The 24,182-nt window shown below is 43.4% G+C and overlaps 1 protein-coding gene, 1 long non-coding RNA gene and 1 pseudogene across 2 annotated transcripts in view; 1 reads left to right on the top strand and 2 right to left on the bottom strand.

The window, feature by feature from the left end:
* The window catches only part of LOC125321333, a 30,902-nt gene extending 23,631 nt beyond the window's left edge, over positions 1-7,271 (bottom strand). The window contains exon 1 of the long non-coding RNA XR_007201513.1: positions 6,888-7,271. This is a non-coding gene — a long non-coding RNA (uncharacterized LOC125321333). The remainder of the gene's footprint in view (positions 1-6,887) is intronic.
* A 605-nt stretch (positions 7,272-7,876) lies between these two features.
* Positions 7,877-16,675, top strand: HSPA13 (heat shock protein family A (Hsp70) member 13). Its single transcript, XM_048293751.1, has 5 exons — positions 7,877-7,942; positions 9,383-9,723; positions 11,415-11,628; positions 12,207-12,374; positions 13,281-16,675. The coding sequence occupies exons 1-5, from the start codon at positions 7,918-7,920 to the stop codon at positions 13,949-13,951; spliced, it is 1,419 nt and encodes a 472-aa protein (XP_048149708.1). The 5' UTR covers positions 7,877-7,917; the 3' UTR covers positions 13,952-16,675.
* Positions 15,564-24,182, bottom strand: part of LOC125322139 — a 30,202-nt pseudogene continuing 21,583 nt past the window's right edge.

Below are 24,182 nucleotides of genomic sequence, written 5' to 3'. Positions count from 1 at the left end.
ATATCTGTGTCTATCCTACAGTGGTTCTGTCATACCTTAACTGCTTCTGAAATGAAAGCACAGATGATGGTGACTGCAATAAACAGCAGACAGAAAAGGACAGGTAGTTTGTTGTATTGTTCCTTGGATCCTTTTCAGCAAAGTGAGGGTAAAGTATTGATGTTGCATGATGTGAACTGAATCTACATCTCCTTGTGAGAGAGAGGACAGCTACAGTAACAGTAAACAGGTAAGGAGAAAAAAAAGTAGTTAGTTTGTGGTTCAGCAGCTGAAGCTGTCAGGGTCCTTAGGAAAGGGAAAATCTGAAAGAATCGACATCTGTCAGCTCTGCTCACTTTGGGACTGACTGACAAGAGAAGAGCATTATACTGAGATGGGAAATATTTGGGGCTTCTCCAGACCATGTGAGGAGATGTATTCTCTGTCCCAACAATTCAGCAGAAATTGATATACTTCTACTACCTCTATCTGAGCTTGTGAAATCCCTCCCTCACTCTGTTTCATTGCAGCTGTGGGTGCTGTGGGAGCACCTCAGCAAGATGACAGCCACAGAGCCCTCCATGTGCTGTGTACTGCAAACAGAAGAAATAAAAAAAAGCCGTCCAGCCCAATGAGACTGTTTGCACACAGTCAGAAATGTTTCATAGAGCCACGACACAAACATACTGTTGCATTTTTATCAGTATTTTGTATTTGGTAAAAATATTCTGAAGCTTAAGGGCTCAGTGCCCACAAATATGCTGGCACACAGATTTTGCATATCTTGTAAAGTCTGCGCCTGTGCTTGGGCGTGCATAAGCAGTAGCTGATTTTTCAAGCACTTGCATATCTGAGCAGCAGGACCAAGCCAAAGCATGGCAATGAATTATGGGCTAAATGAAGGTGTTGATACAGTCCAGCAGACCTACACACAGTGCAATCATTCAAGAAAGAGAGAGAAAACTGGCATGGGACTTTCATTTTATTGTGATTGCACAGAAAGGCTAATCTCTGCTTCTGTGGATGGATCGTTTTCCCTAGCTGTGCACACTTCTTCTGGAATGGCTCTAACTTTACAGTATCTGCTTCCAACAAACTTCTCTCCAGGCTAAACAGACACTTGCTACTCACACGCCAGTGCACGGGGGAGTGATGCTGAAAAAAGAAGACATGGTGGGGCTGACATCTTCGCTTGTCTTGTAGGAGTAATCTGAGTAATGTCGGAATGATTCCATCAATACTGTCAGAAAGAGGTTTACGAGCCCTCCAGGTAGGTTGCAAGCCTTGGCACAGGGAAAAACTAATGCGAAGTGGTTGCCAATTGACCAGAGGTTCTGGGAAGGTACAAAGCAACACCAAGGACCTTGACTTAGGCTGATGACACAGTTTTCTTCTGTGTTCTCAACATTTCTTTCCCTATTTCACACGGTCTGGAGTATGAAGGAAGCATGGTGGGCTATGCTGTCAAGTGCTACTGGTTTCACATATGGCACCCAAGAATGACGCCAAACTGAGTTTGTATAATGCTGGATGAGCTTGCTCACATCTCAGTTGTATTTGAACCATGAATCCACTAAACTGAAGTATGATGGGCATTTACACAATAATGACAACTCTGGTTCCTGCAGGACAGATGTGTACTATAAAGATCATTAGGAAATGCCCCTATCACCTTGCCCAATGAGCAATTATAAATGAGGACACTTCTCTCCCATCACATCTTTGGTGATACTGCTTAATACAGATTCCTAAAAATAATGGAAGAAGGCTGATGTTGGGAGTTCTCTGGAACAGTGTTTGAGACATCTTTTTTTCAAACTGTATTGGCCCTCTAGGCTTGTTATCTATTCTTGAGTCACTGACCTTCAGTGTTCCTTTGCTTCACAGTGTAAAGGGGAATACATGCTCTCACCTGTTATTTCTTCCTAGATTGGAAACAATATGGGCCAGAGAACTAGGTCTTCTAGGGAAATAGGCAGCACATAGTTGCTCCTGGAGTACCATAACACTAATTCTAAGTGATGACTGAAACAGGTCATCTGTGCCAGTCAAAAGATTCATAGTAAAGGCCCAAAAGTTCTTATCCAGTGTACCAACACACTGAGGTACTGTTCTCCAGGAAAAGAACAAATGTAAACCAGATATTCTGATGCTTCAGCCTCAATACTCTACAAAAAAAAGGAAAAGCAAGACTTTTCTCTATCCACACATATTGCAAAACTTCTCCTTTGCCTGGGGAGCTCGCTGTTCATATTTGAGCTATATTTGAGTGCATTCTTGTGTTTATCCTTTTGTTGTCATTTACAATAGACCAAACTGACAAGCCTGACTGACATCTGTATGGATTTCATATACACAGCAACAACATGAATGAGGTAAAGTGGCCTCCTGGGAGACTGCTGGGACTCTTGTTCATTATCATTATCACCATGATGATTGGTGCAGATGATGAGACTCCCAGTGATCTCATCCTTGAGCTCTGCAGCCTTTCACACAGCAAGGTCCTGCAAACACTGGTATGAGCAATCACTTTTCCTGTCACCCCGTGCAGTACCACTCTCCCTGCTCCCACACAGGACACCCAAGCTGAGCAGAAGGTGGATGATGTTTTCCAGACACCAAGCCACAATTCAGGCCCACTACTCCAGACTGCTGTGGCTGGGTAGAGTTCAACCAATCTCACAGCTGCCTTTCAGCCTTGCAACACCGACCCACTTCACCATGGTCGAGCAGGAAGAGAAACTCTCAGTTACCAGACCAGTAAGTGCCAAACTGCTTTGCCTCTTCAATAAAATGTCTCTGGCTTTTATGATTATTTTTCACACCACAGAAAGCTGTATCATCATGCAGACCAACTGAAATTCAAATCGAGAAGTGGAACAGAGAAAAAAATCTGTGAAAATTCTTTTCTCTTCCAGATTGTTTTTCCTAGACATCTACTGGGTTACATTATACCGGTATCATTGCAACTGTATTCATGAAAGGGGAAGTAGTAATTTCATTGTTAACCTCAAAATTATTTCAAGAGGGTTTGGTGAAATGGGTATGTTAAACCAATTAAACAAACCATAATGAAAAATGTGGCACCATTTTCATGACTTACTCCTTTACAAGACTTTGGATAACTACTGCTAAAGGTTAATATGCTTTATATGAATCTGCAGGTGTCTGTCAGAAACCAAAAATGATCTGGGGAAGGAATGTTGCATGGCAGAGACATCTGCTGGGAGCTCCCTGCACTCCTTCCACACCTCGTGGTTCAGCTCTTCGGAGCTGTGGATCCTGGGAGCAGCCCTGCACTGCTCCTGCTGCCTCTGGCTGGGGAGTGAGTTTGTGGCTAGTGGAGAATTCAGCACATCCCTCCCAGCCATGGCCAGTCAGCCACTCAAGGAGCCAGAAATCTTTAGGCTGTGTGCTGGAATTTTAATGGAAACTTTTGCATCTAAATTGAAGGCTATGCTCCTCTATCCAGCTGCCTGACATTGAACTGTCAGAGGAAGGCTGGGCACTGGTGAAATCCTTCCCTTCCCCAAGCATATACAGCAGGAGAAGATCAATGTTTTAATTAGGGAAAGGAACTATCAGTGATCTCTGCAGTTGGAGAACATGCTCGCACTAAGGCACTGTTTCCTAAGTTAAAAACTGAGAATAGGATTTCAGATTCTAGCATCTCCTGGATTCCTAGCATCAATCACCTCTCTTCTCAGAGAGACACTGATTCTACTCTCTACCTATAAAGTGGATCTCAATCCCTCTCTCCTTTCCTTGTTCATAGTAGGAAAACATAGTTTGATCATCCTGGGTTGATGGGATGGCACTGTGCTTTGACCGTATCCCAGCACCCTGTGTTTCAGTTTTAGAACTGGCTTTAAAATGACTGAGACAATGCAGAAAGCACTCACCGAGTAAATCCTAGAAAGAGGAAACCTTGTTTTGTACAACAGCAGAAAAGAGGATGCTTTGCAACTCAATTCCCTTTTCTCCAAATGCAAGGATACAGCTGATGCAAAGCATCCTGCAAATGAAAACAAGCTGTATTTGATTCCACACACCCCGAATGCTTGAACTGCGTTTAGCACATCACAGGTGTAGGGTTTGAGCGATACTCCCCAGTGTAGCAGGATTCTTCCTGCAGACACCAGTTCACATCTGATGGGAGACTATTTTAAAACCAGCCTCTGCTCTTACATTGTAAGACAACTCTCTCCCTCAAGCTACTTGCAGACAAAAACATGTTTACCTCCACCTATCAAAGCACCAGGGGAAAAGAACAGCCCCTTGAAGGAAATTAATCCCCAAAAAGCATTTGAAATGTTATAAACAGCTTACTACCAGAGCGAACAGATGCTCTAAGAAGGATAAACAAGCATTTGCCCAGCCCCTCGGAGGGAGTTGGCTGCACACCCCCTTTACACTCATGCCAGAGGCAGGTGGGTGTCAAAGCCCCGGTGTGTGGTGGCCAAGGGCCACTTGATGTGGCCCAGCCCAGGTATCCAAGGCAAGCAGCCAGCAGAGGCTGGTCAGGGCTAGCAGCCTGTGGCACGGCAGCACCTCACGCCCCCTCACTCAGGGGCATCCAGGGAAGCTTTATCAGAGCTTTTGCAGAGGAGTTGTAGAGGTCTGAACTTGCACTGCCCACCCTCAGGTGAGGGTGCTCACCGTGGCGTACGTGCCTTGCCTGCTGTTACAGGGAAGTGGCAGAAGCACAGCATTCCAGGAAAACAAAGACCAGCCTTCCAGTGTCTGCCCCTAACCACATTTATGCTTTCCCCATGAGGCAGTATGTGGGGCAGTGGCTACCCACAGCTCTCTCTCCCAGTCAAATAAGCCTCTCCCTCTACTGCCCAATGAATATTGAATTATGCTGGGCAAAATCAAGCCGTTTTCTCCAGAAACACTGAATGTTCCCTTTTGCTCCTGAACAACCCATTCCTGAGTGTAGCACTCCCTCAGATAATGGAGGAAAATGGAGACAGGTCTCTCTCTCACAAACAAGAGTAGGTAAAAAAAGCTGATACAAAAGACACTGTGGGAAAGCCCAAAAACACAAGGGAAAGATCACTAGGATTAGTTCTGCCTATTTCACAGATGCAAGACAAGTCTGGCATCTCTGTGCAGAGTCCAGGAGTATCCATGAGCAGGTCCTAATAGGTCATGGAGAAGATGTGGAGGGAAAGAATTAGGCACTTCTGGACTCTGCACACGTTGCCTTCAAGGGACTACACAGTATGTGTGGTGGACTGAGCCTTCAAATTCTGCAGCAGCCTGAAACAGCTACAGGGGAATCAGAGGCTTCTGCAGAAGCTTCTGGCAGAAGCTTTGCTGCAGGGCAGAAAGCCTGCTGAGATGCTCCCCTTGATTTGACTCCCAGGCAGGTGGCCTGTGCTGTGTAATCCTGCAGAGAAAAGCAAGGCCTCCAGGGACTCAGTCAGGTGGGGAGGCCTTGACTGACACACTGAATTCATTAAGCAGCTTTGCTTAGGAGAAATAGAACGGAAATTACAGAGGAAAGGGCATTTGAGTTCTGTCCTTCAGAAGGTATGGTACCAAGTTATCCCAAAGGCTTTCAGAGGTTTAACCTCAAGGACAAAAACCAAAGCCTGGCCTACACTTCAGGAAAGGAAGAAATCTCTGAAATGAGGCGTTTGTGTCAGTATTTTTTAAAATACATCCCTACATATCTTCACTCTGCAGCATCATATTTCAGATGGTCCCTATGTATTAAAAAAGACTGCTATTAAACATCCAAATCATGAGCAAAATCCAGTTTGATTTCACACCCGATTTGTACTAGACCTTTTTTTCTGCTCACCATCTACTGACAGTGGCATAAAACATAAAGTGCCTGCTCATGAGTTACAGGGACAAAGAAATACTGTAAACAATGATTATGAGTTTCCCCCCACTTAAGAATGAGCACAATTACAATGACTTCAAGAAGCATGATTAAAGTATCCAAAAGGAATTTAAAAAATAAATTAAGTTACCTAAGTAATTAGAAAACAGTCAGATCATGAGTCATTAAGGAGGATGAATGGTTTAACCTTCTCTTCACTTTCCAAAGAGTTCCTACCTTCTCATTCTGAGAATGAAGCACATCACTATATGTTAACCATAAGTGAAGCATGAATACATTTTTTACTATTAAGTTAAAGTGGTGCCACTTTCTTTGCATATAAAAGCAGCTTTTAAGAAATAAGCTCCTGGGAATTACTTTTGGGTTACGTGTCTTTCCATCGCTTAGGAGAAACAGAGATGCTGGAGATGGTAACTGCAATAGGACTTAGTCTAACTTTTCTTTCACTATGCTATTTGCTCCCAGCTATGAATATTTTCTATTAAAAAGCTTCTAACTTAAACTATATTAAGGAAACACTGTATTCTCACAACTAATTTCTGCTTGAAACAGAAACCTGTGCTGCAAGAACCTGAAAGTCCATTACTCCTTATGAGAGGAGAGCAGAGCAGAGGAGAAGGACAACTGATGAGAAGTGTACTTCACACTGCATTTCTTGGAGTGATTACCAATTCTGCCCCTCCAGGATGTATATAAGGGGCAGATTTCACCTGCATTCTCCTTACTTGTCTAAATGCCAGGTTGGGCAAGAAGAAAATCTCCCTTCACCATTGGCATAAAGAGGTAAAAGCTGCTGTGGCTGTGTCACTGTAAAACCATTGCACTGAAAGAACACCAGAAGGTTGCAAAAATGCATCAGAGAGCTCCAGAGAGAGGAGGTCAAATATTTTTAAAGGGGAAAGTGTACCTTCAGCACAGGAGACCTTAGTGCTCTCTCCTGATACGGGGTAAGAGAGTAATGCTGACATTCCAAGAGTCAGAAGTAGTTAACAATTTGCCCAGAGAGTAACAGAGCATGAGAAGGGGGTTATGCAACAGGGTCCAGCCTTACCACAGCCTCAGAGGAGGGGCCCAGAACAAAGGACCACCTGGGCTTTCACTGCAGAGTCTGGGGTCTTCCTGTTGTTTCTTGTCCTCTCTTGCCTCCTGCTCTGTTGCCTGCAGTGTCGCTGTCTCCTGGCTGTCTCTTGGCTCCCGCTGTGTCCCCTGGCTGTCCCTGGTCACCTGCTGCGTGCCCTGTCATCCGGCTGGTGCCACAGCTCCCCGTGCCCTCCATAATGTAAGGGATTGGTGGCACTTCATGTCTGGCTGCGGGACTGTCACCTCAGGCTCACGGGCCACCGACTCAAAAATCCCAATGACTCCAAAGGGGAAAAGACTGAACGTGTGGATAATTAGCACGCAGCGCGACAGAATCATTTAACCAAGAGAAGGTAGTATTCTGACTAATAAAGAGAACTACGTAACTTGTATCCAGTGAACTGTGATGTCTTTGTTTGCTGAAATTCATATTTAGTGTAAAGTTGTGAGAATCGGTGTGCTTGATTTGTGGAAAGCTTGCACCCTGTGCAAGAAAAACAGTGTCTCCTTCCCGAACCTGGCTCTTGTCCGTGTAAAAGACACCGCGGGCAGGCTCTCTCGAAACCCTTGCAGAAGAGGGAACTCGGTGGTACTTTCTAGCTGAAAACCGAGGGGGATAAAGGAAGATATACTGTTCCGGCATTGCCACAGCCGCGGTCTCTGACGCCTCACTCCGGCGGGAGGCCGCAGGGCTCCATGGCGCCGCGGCCCGGGACTACCGCTCCCAGCAGCCACCGCGACCGCCCCGCCCCGCCCGGGCCCGCGCATGCGACCCTGAGAGGGCACACACCGCCTCCCCTGCTAACAGGTAACGCGCCTCCCAGCCCATTGGCTGATACCCGCCGGAACCGGCCGCGCCGCGATGCGCTTCGGGAGTTGTGGTTTTATTGCCCCCAGCAGCAGCTGACGTAAGCGGGGCGGGCGGGACATGCGTACTACCGTTCCCAGCGTGCCCCGCGCGGCCCGGAAAGAGCCGTCAGCAGCAGGAGCCACGGGCAGACATGGCGGGGCAGATGGCTGTGCTGGGTGAGGCGGGGGCGCGGCTGGGCTGGGGGGTCTGGGGGTTGTGGGGGATTTTGCTTCCGCTCTCGCGTCTTTCTGCCGCCGGTGTCGCCCCGGATTGGCTTTCCAGGGTGGCACGGGCTTCCCGTGCTCGGTGTGTTCCGCTGTGTCCAATTCTGGGCTCCTCTGTAGAGGAGTGATATGGAACTCCTGGAGCGAGTCCAGCGGAGGGCAAAAAAGATGATGAAGGGACTGGACCTTTTATGAGGAAAGGCTGAGGGGGCTGGGGCTGTTCAGCCTTGAGAAGAGATGACTGAGATGGGACCCCATCCATGTCTGTCAGTGTCTGCAGGGAGGGGTCAGAGCATGGACCAGGTTCTGCTCAGTGGTGCCCAACAATGGCACAAGAGGCCCTGGGCAGAAACTGATACCCAGGAAGTTCCACCTGAACATGAGGAAGAAATTCACTGTGCAGTGACCGAGCACTGGAACAGATCACCCAGAGAGGGTGTGGAGGCCCTCACTGGAGATATTCCAGAAGTGTCTGGATGCAATCCTGTACCATGTGCTCTGGGATGGCCCTGCTTGAGCAGGGGGATTGGACCTGATGACCCGCTGTGGTCCTTTGCAACCTAACCCGTTGTGGGATTCTGTGAAAGCCAAAGTGCGCAGTGGCACATTGCTCAGAAATGTCTGGGAAGATTTGCAGTCCAGAGCAAGCCAGGGCTTTCTGACCCACCCTTCCCTGCTGGGAAAAAAAGAGGTCACCCACTCTTTGAAATTTAAGCTATTTACATTTCTTGTTGAGATTTTGTTTGTTGATGCTTTTTTTTGTTAATCATCTGACGCACTACTTGATGCTGGATGTTGATTATAAGTAAAATTAAAACAAAATCAATCAAACAATGAACTCTTCTGCACTTAAACTGGTCTACCCTTTGATTTCAAAGTATGGAAAAGATTCAGAGGTGTGGGGAGATGCTTTTTTGGGAGCTATGGCTGAAACAGAATGAATTAGCATGGGTTTGTCTCCCCTTATTTTTAGACTTCTGGCGAAGCTGGAGGTGTTGGAATTGGGAGTTTGTTGTTTCACTGCGATTTTGTGCAGCCCCATTAACTCGATGTCCTTTCAGGGTCATTCATAGGGAGCTCCCCCACAAGTACTAATTAGGCTGTGTTATTGCAGTAACATGCAGAGAGAAATAGAATTATTACAGTGTGGTGATACTTTTAGCTTTGCCATCTCTTGGGGTTTTTTTTCTTAATCAGTTTAATATTTAATGCCTAAGATTCTTGAATTCTAGCCACTCTCTATTGAGAAAGAAATTAAAAACTAATTAGGTAGCTAAGCAGGCTCCGGAGTGTGAAATAAAGGTGCAGGGTGTCACACAGTGTCACTTGTGTTGACTTGTAGGCTTGCAGAGTGCATCCTCTAACTCTGCTGTTCCCAACTCTGTGTTCCAGGCTCTGCTGTGCTGGCCCTGCTCTTAGCCAGCTACCTGGCACAGCAGTATCTGCCCATGCCCACCCCCAGAGTGATTGGGATCGACCTCGGCACCACCTACTGCTCCGTCGGCGTCTTCCTGCCTGGCACCGGGGACGTGAAGGTCATCGCGGATGAGAACGGGCACAACAGCATCCCCAGTGTCGTCTCCTTCACAGACACAGGGGTGCATGTGGGCTATGAAGGCCTGGAACTGGCTGATGCCAATCCTCAGAACACCATATATGATGCCAAGAGATTCATTGGGAAAATTTTCACTTCAGAAGAACTGAAAAGTGAAAGCAGCAGGTATCCCTTTAAGGTAAGCAGCCACCCCCTTCAGTTCCCTCCAAGCAGTAAGGTGCAGGACACAACCTGGGCTGGGCATGAACAGATCCAGAGCAGCCCTGGGAGAAGGACTTGGGGGTGCTGGTGGGTGAGAGGCTGGACATGCCCCGGCCGTGTGCTCTGGGAGCCCAGAACCCCCCGTGTGCTGGGCTGCACCCAAAGCCCCGTGGGCAGCAGGGCAGGGAGGGGATTCTGCCCCTCTGCCCCGCTCTGCTGAGACCCCACCTGCAGTGCTGCATCCAGCTCTGGGGTCCCAGCACAGGAAGGACAGGGACCTGCTGGAGCCAGCCCAGAGGAGGCACCAAGGTGATCAGAGGGCTGGAGCAGCTCTGCCATGAGGAAAGGCTGAGAGAACTGGGATTGTTCAGCCTGGAAAAGAGAAGGCTTCGGGGTGACCTAATTGTGGCCAACACCTGAAGGGATCCCACAAGAAAGATGGAGAGAGACTATTTACAAGGGCATATAGTGGCAGAACAAGGGGCAATGGCTTCAAACCTACAGAGAGTAGATTTAGTTTAGAGATGAGGAAGAAAGTTCTTTACTGTGAGGGTGGTGAGGCACTGGAACAGGTTTCCCAGGGAAGCTGCGGATGCTACATCACTGGAAGTGTTCAAGGCCAGGCTGGATGGGGCTCTGAGCAACCTGGTCTAGTAGAAGGTGTCCCTGCCCATGGCAGGGGATGTTGAACGACATGACCCTGGTCCTCTCCAACCCAATTCTATGACACTTGAAATTTGTGGGGGTGATTGGCTTGTCAGACCTTGAGTCATTTGGCTCAATCTGATATGCCTGAAAACCATAAGAGGTATCCAGAGAGAGGAAGGAAATGGTTGTGGAAGTTGTGTACCTCTGCATGAGAGCTGATTATGATTTTCCAGAGGACCCTGTGTTTTCCTACTCAGAAATGTGTTTCTGGGTAACCTTCTAGTGCCTTCTCTGAAAGGATAAATTTCAACTTGAAATGCTAACTGTGCTTTTCTGAAACTTTACTTCTCCCTGAAATTGTAAAATAAAAACACAAACAAACAAACAGAAATCAACAGACCTTCCCCCCCCAAAAAAACCAAAACCCAGACAAGTTTAAAAGCCACATCTTCTCTGTTTCCAGTGTGTTTTTTCCTTCAGCACTTTACTACTTACTTGACCAGCAGCAGAACTCGGAAGTTGCTTTAAAAAAAAATAACCTGCATTATATGAGCATGGTGCAGAATTGGTTGAAAAAATAAAAAATTTCAGGTAGTGCAAGTGATCTTTGAAGTCCTTTTAATTTTTTAATATTGTTAAGAGAAGCTGTTCCAGTACCAAGCTGTTTGTTTCCTTTCAGAAACCTGAAAGGTAATCTGATGATTAAAAAAGCATCCCTTCTGTCTTTGAATGTGATGTTGGAAGTTGATTGCACAGTTTCTAGGTCCTAACTTTTTTTTGATGTGTTTTACTGGGGCACAGTGGGTGTCACTTGTTTGGATATACTTGGACCCTGTAAGTGGCATGTTTTGCATAATCCTCCTAATCAAGGAATAAGAATGATCCAGAAACGGCAAAAGCACATTTAAACTTTTCCAGAATAAAGAGACTGCATGCAAATAAAACATTTGGTGGGAGCAGGGTGGGGTAGCATAGGAAAAAGATTTCTCACTTGGAGGTTGTGTCGCTTTATCCTTCTAGATTGTCAACAACAATGGATTAGCTGAATTTTCTGTGACAACTAATGAAACCTTTCACATCACTCCAGAGCGCATTGGCTCTAAGCTGCTGCTGAAACTGAAGAAAATGGCAGAAGCCAACCTTGGCATGTCCATTTCCAAGGCAGTCATCTCCGTGCCAGCAGAGTTTGATGAAAGGCAGCGGAATTCTACCATTAAAGCAGCTAACTTTGCAGGTGATGTCTCTCTATTCCAGAGTTTTTCTTGGAGACTTTCAGGTCTATTTCACTGACAGTAAGGTCTTTTTGGAGGATACAGAAACAGTGAATAAGTGACAGAGAAGCTTAGAATGGATTTATTGTGAGGAACAGCTGAGAACTTCTGAGTACCAATAGGTGCAGCTGGCTAATGCAGACATAGATTGCTGGAAGAAGTAAGCTTTACTTCAGGGAAAATAGTCTTTTTGATAATCTCCAAATAGGGAGACTATATAGAACACCCTTGGACAATAATTTAAACAGAAATAGAATGCATGAAATAAATCTCCTTAGCAAGGTTTCTCTGGAAGCAGTGTGTTTAGGCAAATCATGGTTCGTGATTTCACCTTGATGTTGAAGCAGTACTATTTTAGGATTAAATAAGGAAAAGAGTTCATTGGATATTACTGCTTAGAAAACTACTTCCTTTAGATCTGACACTTAAGGTGAGTGTGGTTAAAAAACCCCAACAAGTAATGGCAGATGTCATTCTGATGTAAGAACTGCAGTTTTCTGAAGTGTACCTGAGTGTTGCTTGTTGTCTCTGCTCTTCATAGGGCTCAGCGTTTTGCGAGTAATCAATGAGCCCACAGCTGCTGCTATGGCTTATGGACTCCACAAAGCTGATGTGTTTAATGTTCTGGTGGTGGATTTGGGTGGAGGAACTTTGGATGTGTCTCTGTTGAACAAGATGGGAGGGATGTTCATCACACGAGCCATGGCAGGTGAGAAAGACGCTTTTGTTTCTCAAGGAGTGGGAGGCAAGGTGCCTGAAGTTGCCATCGGAGGGGCTGTTTAAACATACCAACCACATCACAGAGTGTTTTCCCCAATGCATTCTCAGCTGCTTTTCATGCAAAATTAGGTTTGTGGCTGGTTTCAGCAATTAAGACCACAGAGGGGTAAGTTGTGGTTTCATTTTATCCACGGCTGTTAACTTCTGTGCCCACTAATAAAGTGCTGGTGCATATTACAGTTACTTTCACTGGACTTTTGGCAGGGTGGGGTTGTTAAAAAACTTCCTGTCACCTTTTTCCAAACTGGGAATACTTGGCAAATCACTGACCAGTGCTTTGGTGTATCCTTGCCTTATGTTTGGTGCCAGTTCAGTTGAGCAGGGTTTGGGAATGGGCAGAGTGTTAACCCAGAAGTTTTGTGATTGGTGTATGAATGATTCATCATTGGGCACAGAACTCTGGCAGCAATGTTGGGTCAGAGTGTAGTGAAGACACAGCCTTGTTTCAGCTGGCCTGCATGCACACAGCCCTGAAGTGCAGTGCCAGCTGCCTGTGTTGCCTTCAGAGAGCAACTTCTGATGTGAGCTGCTGTTGCTGCTCAGTACAGTTAGAGTGGAACAGCAAGAAAGCTTCAGCAGCTTCACTCTGATTTAGTTAGACAGAGGTCCACTGAGTTACTGTTTTCAGTCGAAACAAAACAGTGGAAATTATTATCCAGCATGTGTGCAGTGGACAATTTTGTCTTTTGTCACAGCTCTGAGAGCTCATGTGCTTGTGGTCCTTCTGTGATTGTTCTGGCCCTTGAGCACCATCTCCCAGTGAAAGAGAATCAGTGTGCTGCTTTCTGAGGCTTTGAAGGTGCTCTGTCTGATGCTTTCTATTCTCATCTTACAGGTAACAACAAACTTGGAGGACAGGATTTCAATCAGAGGTTGATGGTGTATTTATATGATGAGCTCCGTCAAACGTATGGTTCTCTGCCAACACAAAAAGAGGAGATTCACCGCCTCAGACAGGCCGTGGAAGCAGCTAAATTAAACCTGACTGTCCACGAGGCAGTTACACTGAGGGTGCTCTTGACTCTGCCAGCAAACAAGCTTACAAAAGAACTTGCACAAAGCCAGGTAAAAACAAGCAGTGCACTAGAAGGCGAGGTCCCACAAAACACAAAAGACCTGAAAAATCTTGGAGACACTTCCAGAGTAGATGACAACTTTGTCAAAGTTGTGTTTGAAACAGAAATCTCTCGGGAGCTGTTTGAGATGTTAAATGAGGACCTTTTTGAGAAGATTCTTGTGCCCATTGAACAAGTGTTGCAGGAAGGCCACCTGCACAAAGCAGAAGTGGACGAGATTGTGTTAGTCGGAGGCTCCACACGGATTCCCAAAATACGTAAAGTTATTCGGGACTTCTTTGGAAAGGAACCCAACACCTCTGTAGATCCCGACCTGGCCGTTGTGACGGGCGTAGCCATCCAAGCAGGAATTCTTGCTGGGTCCTGGCCTCTCCAAGTCAGTGCTGTAGAAATCCCTAACAAGCATTTACAGAAGACTAATTTTAACTGAAAAGAAACTCTTCCCAGTTGCATTCCAGCTCTCCAAAAGGATCCATGCTTATCTGACTGGCAATGGAACCTAATCTTAGCTGCATTCTATTCAATTTTCACCTGTTGCAGTTAGGTGTTACTGGACACCTACCTGTGCTAAAGCTTGATGTTACTTTAAAGGTACAAACGAGTTCTGCAGTGTGCTGTGTTTACTTGGAGATGGGATATTGGATGAAAATGATGAAAGTGCCAGTGATGACACACCCACATTTTCTTGCTAAATTTTATTAGCAAATCCTGGAGTGGTGTGTGTTTAAAATATAAAGGGAGTGTGACCAAAGGTTTGAGATGATGTGGTACTGTGGTATTCCTGGGTCCAATGTATTTACTTGGAAGGACTGTGAAGCAGCGTTAACGCACAGAGCACTGGCAGTGTTCAGCTTACACTTACTTATTAGATTGAGCCATTTGAGCATTTAAGCACCTTTCCAAAAGGCATCTTGCAGCTTAAATGAGACTGAGGCACTCAGTTGATTCTTCTGCTGTTCATAACAGCATAATGGCATTGCTGAGCCTCTGTGGCAAATTGTCCCATGTTTAGGAAACCTTATTGAAAACGTAGCTCTTGCCAATGCAGTTACTTGGTCTCCAAGGGCTGCATTCCTGACCTGGCTGTGATGGTTAAACACAGGTGCTGCTGTTTTACCACTGATGTTCTCCACAGAGAACGAGGGTGTATTGCCAAATATTCATACCTGCCCCTGCCTTATTTTAAAACTGCGGTGATTTTATGTATCTTGAAGCCACACCTGCCTGTCTTCCCTTGAATTTGACCAACACGAATTTCATCATTGTGCATTTACAAGTGAGTGACATCTTCTCCCTGAAGTACCCCAAGCCATACTGTCCTCAGGGAAAAAGTGTGGGACAGAAGGGATGGCCTGGATGAAATGTAGTTCCTGTAGTCCCAGTAAATGAAAATTGACCCAACTACTTTGTGCTTTTTAGCTCTTATGTGATTTAAGTTTTGTCACATCCCCACTCTAAACTGAACAGAGGTTGTAGCTGTCCTATTGGGAAAGAAGCAGTGTGTGTAACTCAGGGTTTGAGGTGGCACTTCCTAGGACTCTCTTTTAGGCAAATAGGTTGCTATCCAGGTATCTTGAAAATGTGTGAGGATAACAAAGTCACTGATCTGAAAAAAACCTGAATTGGTGACAGTTCTCTCTTTGGAGGGATTAAGCAATAATCAAACACCAGTTAATTCTGTTACCTTCATGGAACTTCCTACAAAAAAAACATGTCATTCAGCTAAGACTGGTTTCAACATCCATCAGCCCAGTCTTTATCAGGTAAGCTCTAGTAACAGGTGGCTTTAAGGATTTTTCTTGTCTTTTCCAGAATCCTTTTGTTTGTATTAACCTTGCTAAGATGAAGTGTGGGGCTCAGATTTATTGTTTTAACCTATGACTATATTAAAATAGGCTTATTACTCTCCTGGCAGTAGGCCTGATTTATGGCAGTGCCATAAATCAGTTGTGCTGATTCAGCTGTTTGCATAGCTATTGTCTAAATGCATCTTTGAAGTAATCCAATTAAAAACCTCTTAAATTGAATCATAGTTGCACACAGCCATTCCATCAGCATTGTTTAACTTGACAGACAATTCCCAAGGTACTGCTAACATCTGTTTAATTTCCCTGAGTTGAAAACCGAAGTGATTTTTTTATTTGAGGATTATTTTTTTCCTTTGTGCCTCGTTGAAAGTGACCCCAGCTAAGTCTGTATGGAACTTCCAGTAGGTAAAACTCCTGCAGTGAAAGAAGTGCCTCTTTAGTGACACCATGGATGAATGCCAATATCCAGTACAATCCTCAGTCGCTGTTGGGGCCTTTGCTTTGCAGATATAAGTGTGTGTGTTCAACATCTGTGCCCATGTCTTTAGAGTCATTGTGGCCTTTCCTTCTGCGCTGCTGTAAGTTCATCTCAAAATCCACTGGAGTTACAGTAGGACTTTGGTCTTCATGTCTTCAATGCACTGTGTAAAACAAGCAGACCTGGATAGAAACAGAACCACATCACAGTGAAGTTAAATGACTAAAAGCTTTTGCAGTTTTGGGGCAAGTTAGGTAGGAGCTGTTAAAACTCTCAAGGAAAACAAATGAAGTACTTTTTTCTTTCACATCCTCCTTCATGCTGGGGGAGTTAAATCTGCTTCATTGTTAATCTGGGAACTGGAAGGGAAGGGCAGGTTCTTTACTTGTAAAAAAAAATTCACAAAAGGGTATTTATTCAGATTTCTATACAGGTTGGATTTTTTAGCAGAGAAGTTACTGTGTACATTGGATATCACAATACATCCTTATTTATTAAATTTTCTGAATTATTTATTTTGTAACTTTTAATACTGTATTTCGGCACAAACAATTGATTTTAAAGACGAGTCCACTGCACTAAGTGGATATTTCCAGGTATGCACATGGGCTGCTTACCAAAAGTCTCTCTGTAAAAAAGTTGATATTTGAAGGCTGAAATCTTTCTCTATAATCCTTATGGTTGCCTGTGGTGGTAGGTCTGTAACAAATTTCTCTAGCCAAGGCTTATTTAGCAAGTTGAAATTCTGAAAGCATCAAGAGGCCTCAACAATTGTGTGTTCCTAAATTGTTTCCCAGTGCAGATGATGAAATGCATTTTATAAATAACATTTTAGAATGTTTTTAATAAAAGCAATTTCTATCCTTTGGATGTGTCTTCTTTCACTTTCTCAAGGAAATTCTGTGTCTTCCTCAAATTCCTTTGAAGGGTAGAAGATGAGGTTGTGTCAGCTGTGAGAGAGTTTCTAGATCTGTGTTGTCTTGGAGAGTTGTAAAGTCTGGAGAGCCTGAACAATTACAGTGTTTCATAAATGTTTCAAAGCTGGCAAAAAGCAGAAATGTCTCTTCCTATGAGGGAAAGGGGGAGTTCCTGCTCAAGTTCTTTGCAGTTTCTCCTGCGATACACTGCCAGGAAAATGTAAAACAAGGGCAACAAGCAGGGCTGAGGGAAACAGCTCCTGAGAGGGTGGTGCACGTGGGATTTTTTAATGCTGTGGGGAATGAAGTGGGAGCAGAGCATAAGTGGGTTCTGCTCCATGCTCATTCCTTGTGAAAAGGAACGCTGGAGTCCTGGGCCCTTATGAGCCTCATTCTTCAGGTCTGCTCTGGTCCCCTGCCTGTCCCACTCTTCCTATGAGTGGTCCCACAGGACAAGACTGGAACCTGATCCCCAAATACCAAGGAGGCTCATCGAATTCCTGTTTGGAGGAGGAGGAAGGTCAGGGGGGTGAGGTGTGTGCTGAGCTGCAGAGCTCCCACGTGGCTTTGTGCTGGCTGGTGCCCTGGTGTTTGGTGGGTTGAGTCAGTTCTGAACGCAGCCAAGTGGCCCTTCCTGGTTTCCTAAACTGAGTCTCCAACATCAGGGGTGTGAGGAGAGGAAAGGCTACAGACCCTGGCTGATGTGCTTAAGGCAAAAGTGCCTTTCCTTGCCCACCCTAAGCCTGTTAGGGGGATTGCTTTGGTAAGCTGCTGCTGCATGGAAACACAGCAGGAGCATTTCCTGCTACTCCTGCCTCCTCTGCACCCCCTTTTCTGAAGTTATAGTCAAATGTGAGGGGTACAGCTTGCTGAAAGAGAAGGAATGGCTATTTGGCTTTGCTAGTCCAGCACCTTCTTTCCTCTCAGACTTTGGCATTGTTCAGTCTGCAGCTCTCCCTGCTGCAGTCTGAAGGTATCTTGAAGCTGAAAGATTATGTTGGCCTGGAAGTAAACACAGAAAAACCTCCTCCTCACAAATAAAAGTAAATAAAGTAAAAATTACCATGCACTGATGCCTCTCCTCAGACAGTTTTCTCTGGACCTTGCAAAAGGGACTGGTCCCTGAGGTACTGAAGGCTACCTCTCCTAGCCTCTGTGCCCGAAACTTTCTACTGGGCAAGAAATTAAGATTGTACTTGATATAAACCAGGTGTCAATGCTAAACTAATGTAACAGGACTGTAGCCAGGAACTTTATTCAGTTTGTTGGGGTTTTTTTAGCAGTTGATGGGGATCTTATCTTAAGAGAAGATTGATTACATTGGTTGTGTTAGTATTAAATTTCAGGAGCTTCAGGAACTGCAATAAAAATGGAAATTACTATTTATGTGGCCTACAGAAGCAGATACATTTAGCTGACACTTCAAGTAAGTGTACATAACCTGTCCTGCTGCTGTAATTAGTCTGGAGGTTTACATTAATATTTAGTAGCAAAGAGGCAACTCCACCTGACTGCATTTTTTGGGATTCTTTCACAATGGGATTTTGTAATGCTCAAGTGGATATGTAAGATGTGGTTTTCAGAAATCATAAAAGGAAAACTAAATGGGGCACATTTATTGCCTCAAGAACTACCTAAGTATACATGGGAATATGTATATCCTAAAAATCAGCCCCAAGTGACATCTGTCTCTGTGTCCACACAACAAGCAGTTTTGTTTTCCCTGAATGTGTAATCATAGTAAGAATTATTAACTGAGCATAATGTCAGAGCAATGTAGTTCAAGTTAATTAAGACCAGCATGTGAACAGCAAGATTTATTTTTCCATCAGTCTTTACTAATGCAACAGTTTTAACAAATGCCATGAAAATCCCTGCTTCATTATGTTGTCCCAGTGCCAATATGATAAAAACAAGTGATTTGTATAAAATCAAGAAGTTTTTGGAAGAAACCTGATCAATATATACAGATTGTAGATATAGTAAACAGCAATGCTGTGAGGAGCTCTTGAGTAAGCTAGTTGTTTTATATGGAATATAAAATATTGCACCTTTATATATGGAATGCCAGAGGTCCCTTGAGCATTCCTTAAGAATTCACTCATTAGTGTTCTTTATCTTCTTATCCCAGCCTCTGCAACCACTTCAGAAAAGGCACCTTTTTGTTGTAACAAATTCTGTGGTGTATCATATTCTAGAATCCTTCCTGCATCCAGAACAAGCACTCTACAATACAAGAGCAAAAAGATTACAGAAGAAAAATCAGCTTCTTCAGCCACATTTTCCAGTTCTACTACAGGTATCTCTGGATTATGGGAATGCATTTCAAGGAAGTGATTTATTTTTCAAATGGCTTATCAAAACTTACTTACCTTTCTGAATCCATGACTGTGTGTAACCTGTGGGCTATAGTTAACACTGTGCAGTTGTGAAAATCTTTTGATGGTGGACTGCACAAAGTTATCTGTTTCCATGTGCCATAGGTTAGCACTATGTTGACCACTACACCATGTCAACAGAAGCTGTCACCTCTTCCAGGACCAGATTTTTGTCTTTCGTAGCAAAGCACGGGCTGGACAGACCAGCTGTCTCTGCTCAACACTGTTAAAAATACATTTGGGAAGGGCAAGTCAGGCACATGGAGGAAAGGGAGCACAAGATAAAGCTGAGATTACCATGGAGCCTGTCTGTACTACTTTCCTAACACCACCTTATGCTTCTGCAAAGGCTACTGAAATATGTTCATCCTGTCTTGGAATTTTCTTTCTTCTTGCTCAGCATATCAGTAGTAGTTAAGGTAGGACTCCTCAACACCCATGGCTGAACTTTGAATCTTAAACCTAGCCTTGTCTTCAGTTTCTATATTCACATTATAGTGGGCACTCTGAATGAGCCAGATTGAATGCTGAACCACTTTTTAATAATGTTCAGTGTAAAAGTCTGGATGCTTCTGTATGTTAGCTGTAGTGTGTGCCTTCTAGAAATCTCCTCCTGAAAATGGTCTGTCAAAAAAATCCAGGTTGATATTCAGTACCCTCTATTTAAAACCTGCCCCTTTGCTGCTAAAAGCTTCAACATTTGTCTCCTCAGTTTAGAGTTCTTTTATTTCAAGTGTCACCCTCCCTGCATAACTATGGTTAATGTTTTACAAGTTAAAACTGAGTTGTTTTGCCTAAGCAAATACAACAAAAGAATAAGCTCTCTGCATTTTGGTAGGTTTTTAATTTGTTGGGTTTTCTTTTTTTTTTTGGTTGGGTTTTTTTTTTTTTCTGGATTGATTTATTTTTTAAATTTAAATAAATGAGCACTTTTCTACCCAAATCTAATGAGGTGCTGCATGAATTGCAACACCACGCCTCCCTTCTTTACACTTACTTATATACTTGAGCTGAAAATAGCCTACTCCCTTGGCTTCCCATACAGCACAGGCCATCAGAATTTATACCACTGTGACCAGTTGATCACCTCAAAGAAACTTGCACTACCAGAATAGTTCTATTAAGAACGACAGGAGAAGTGTCATTTTTATGCTGATACCTTCTGAAGTAAATTCTCTGGAAGGAACACATAGTTTTAAAGTACTCGAAAATAACTCCATTAGCACTTTTTTGATTATGTACCTGAGATTTTCACCACCTTCTGAAATCTCATGGAGGAGCTTCTTTGGCAGTGACTGGACAAAATCGCTTAAGTCACAGAGTCCCAGCACCTCCCACAGTTCAAGATCAGAGTGTTTTCCAAGTGGATCCAGATTTGACTGCAGTGTCCCAGAAAACAAGATGAGGTCTTAAATAGCACCAGAATGTGAATGCACAATTCCAACATGATCCTAAAACAGGCTGTCATAAGTCCTGTCCTTACATTAGCAGAAGGAACTGAGACAAATAATCTTGGAAATGGAGCTTTGCAAGGGAAACTGTAACAGTTTGAAGCTGGTGAATGGGAGGACAAAAATCACGTGTGGTCTCTGTGAGCTCAGCTCTTCATTAAGGTGAAATATAAAGAGCAAGAGATTTCTTGTGCATTCTCTGTGCTCTGGTTCTGTGGCTGACTAAAGACCTGTCCAGCACCTGGCAACGGCCACAACACATGAATTATTACTGTACTTAGGTTTGTGAAGCACTGGCTACCACATTCATGAGTGCTGTTAAGAAAATGTAGGAGGCTATGACTCTAAGTTAAATATCCTTCATTTCCTATAGGAAAGATGACATATTCAGCAACGAGAATACCTGCAGAGATTTATAGACAGAACTAATGCTCCTAGAGATGGTAAGCTTCAGAGTCCCTTTTTTTCACCTTTCAGTTCTATTCTGATCCCAGCCTGTAAGTTCACTGCGCTATTGGGTTCCTCTCTCAGTTCAGTTGTCTGGTGTGGATCCAATATACTCCATCCACAGTAAACCAGACTTGCAGCTGCAGTTGAGAAAATACTGTGTAATTCACATCTGTCAGATGTTGTGCAGATTTACAGAGTTTTAGCTGCTTAAAGCAAGACAAATGTTACAACCAAGTATGTATGAATTGTGTTCTGAAGACCTGTGGCATAATCAAATTTGGTCATGGATTCTCATTTTTGAGAATATAGTTATATCAAAAAGCTATATCAAAATTAGAAATTATATAAATGGTGAATTTGCTATTCTCCTGAGCAAATATAGTTCTCAAAGGAAAAGCAGCTAAGGATTTGCAGGAATCTATAGGTGTTTTCTTTTAATAATCTCTTTCTTGGAAAGACCCAAGCTATTTTGGTTTAAATATTAGCATCATTCCTATGCATGGTCTGTGGGTAGAGACTCACAGGAAGTATTACCAAGGTTAAAGCTCCAAAAAGGCTAGAAAAAAAACAAACCCTCCCTTTGAAAAATGTCAGATAAATTTATTGCAAGTGATGTTAACATCATCCATTCACAAAAATGTTTGTATGAATGGCATTCAGGGAATGTGCAAAAAGACTTCAGGTGACCATTGAATTTGTGTCCTAGGTTTTACCTTATACTAGATCATTTCAACATAAATCAGTTTACCAGCATGAAGACAATCCTAATGATACGCGACCTAATCTTGAGTTTCCTGCCCTCTTCTAAAGTAAGAAGCAAGCTCTACGTGACAGATCATAGCAGATTGATTTAAATACATAATACATAATTTGTGTATACATCACTTTATTCCCTAGAGGCTTCAAACATAGTTGGACCTATCTTAAAATATTTTAGCCCTCAGGTGGGACTTGAAAACACCAATCTAGCTATTCCAGGTAAGACTGTTAAACTAAACACAGCTTATAAAACCTAATGTCATACTCATGGTCTCCATGTTTTGAAGCTTCTTCCATATCATTGCCAAAATTCCACTGGAGTGTTATACCTCTGTCTCTCGGCAGCCTGTGGACTTTGAGGTTATAATTTCTCCCAAAAACTGAATGTCTTGTGTTAGCCAAAAAAGAAAAAATAGTTATCTCTCAACCACATCTCACCTGTGGAATAATGTTAAGATTTCCATGTAGGTCATGGAGTCCAATAGTTGATATATCAATTCCATCAATAATTATTTTGCCTTCACACCCCTCCAGAACTCTAAATAAGCAATTTGTGAGTGTTGATTTGCCAGCTCCTGTTCTTCCAACAATTCCAACCTGAAGCAGAAGGTTTTATGATAGAAACTGTAACTTTCCATGCTACACATTCTAAATGAAAAATGATACAGGGAATTATAGGATACAGTGAATTCAGTGTCACAGCTCCCAGTCCAGTTCTCCCAGCAGCTGTACAGCCCATGCCTGGTTCAGAAGGAATCCTTTCCCTTTCCTCTCCCTTTTGTCCAGCACTCCCCAGCTCAAACCAATGACTTAAAACTAGATCTCACCTGGTGTTCCTTGATCCCAAGCCCAGTGTTGATCAGCACTAACCTGGCACCCTCTTTCTCTGCACAAACATTCAGCAAAGTGGACAAGAGGTTTAACTTAAAATTTGGATCTTCTTCCTTAGAACTGCCAAATTCATAAAACATTACTTCAGTATCCTGCAGGGATAAGAACTTCTACTTATTTCTATAAAATACTTTTCCTTTTCTCATTTGTCTTTTCTTTACTATATTCTCCACTTAACATCTTCCCTGTTCAACATGATGTTGCATTTAGTATTGGAGTCTCCTTATCTGAAATATTTTTGAAGTAGAAAGTTGGGAAACAGGATTTTATACCTCTGATTTATTTCTTATTACATACATTACCTTCTCTTTACTCTGTGTCTGAAAAGAAACTCCATTCAGGGCTAAACCAAGATCTTTCCCATACTGAGCCTTGTAGTTGACCAACTCTGTAATTCCTCTATCAGGCCAGCCCACTGGTGGTCTTTTAGACAATATCCATGATTCCTGGAATTAAAACATAAACTTGGGAGAAGACTAAAAGAGAATGAAGAAATAGAAGAGTCCTGCTCCCAAGGGCTTTTATGCCTCTGTGTTTGACATGGGCACTACTTTCAGAAAAGCACAATAGCCAAGGAAAAGTGATTAGAAAGACATGTCTCCCCACACATGAGGTAAGAGTTATGGGTCAGACAGGCCTCTCTTCCTCTCTTCCCTTTTTCAAATGCTCCTCTTGGTTGCACAGCACAGAGAGTTCACCTGAGCTGCACCTGCATTAGTCTAACTACAAAATCCACTGCTACGAAGGATGACAAAAAACTTACTGGTCAAAATAGGAATAAAACTGCTATAAAACTACTACAAATGTAATGAAGAAGCTACATATTATTCTCAAATAAAAATCCCACAAACCCCAGAAAATATTTATTAACAATTACCTGCTATTACCGCTCACCAATATTAAAGTCAATCTAACTGGTCATTTTCTATGCACAGAAATGAAATATTCAAAATGAATGCTCAGTATTCAGGAAGAATGCTCACCTCTTTATCCACTGTTGCATATTCATAAATTCTTTCAATTGAAACTGCATTGGTCTCAATTTCACATGCTCTACGCACCCAAACATTTAGAATCTGAATCACCTGGGGAAATAGATACAAAAATAGGAACAAAAAATTTGACTCACTAGAATTCAGAACATTAATTCAAAAACTTATCCTGAACTTAGCTCCTAAGTTGGATGGTTAATCACAGAAACCAAAAGATAGACAGAACATTTTGGCACATCACATGAACCAATGGTTAGAAAATCCCTGATCTCAGTGTTCCTCTGAGCACTTCTTGTCTGCTTTCAAACTGCCCAATGGTTCTTGTAATTTACATTGACGTAAAAGCTCCAGATACTGGAAACTACCTCAGGATCATCAGCAAGTGTGCAGTATTTGTATGAAATTTTGAAAGGAAACACATATATGGCTCATGTTGTGTTTACAATTATTGTACTACTCCCTAGGTAAAGCAAGACAGCAATGCAAACAATGGATTTGTAATGGAGGTATCTATTGGCTCTGCCAAATTTGTCACCT

This window comes from Corvus hawaiiensis, chromosome 2, assembly GCF_020740725.1.
Source record: "Corvus hawaiiensis isolate bCorHaw1 chromosome 2, bCorHaw1.pri.cur, whole genome shotgun sequence".
Taxonomy (NCBI): Eukaryota; Metazoa; Chordata; class Aves; order Passeriformes; family Corvidae; genus Corvus; species Corvus hawaiiensis.
The sequence above is the reverse complement of the archived record's forward strand: the minus strand, read 5'-3'. Positions and strand labels throughout refer to the sequence as shown.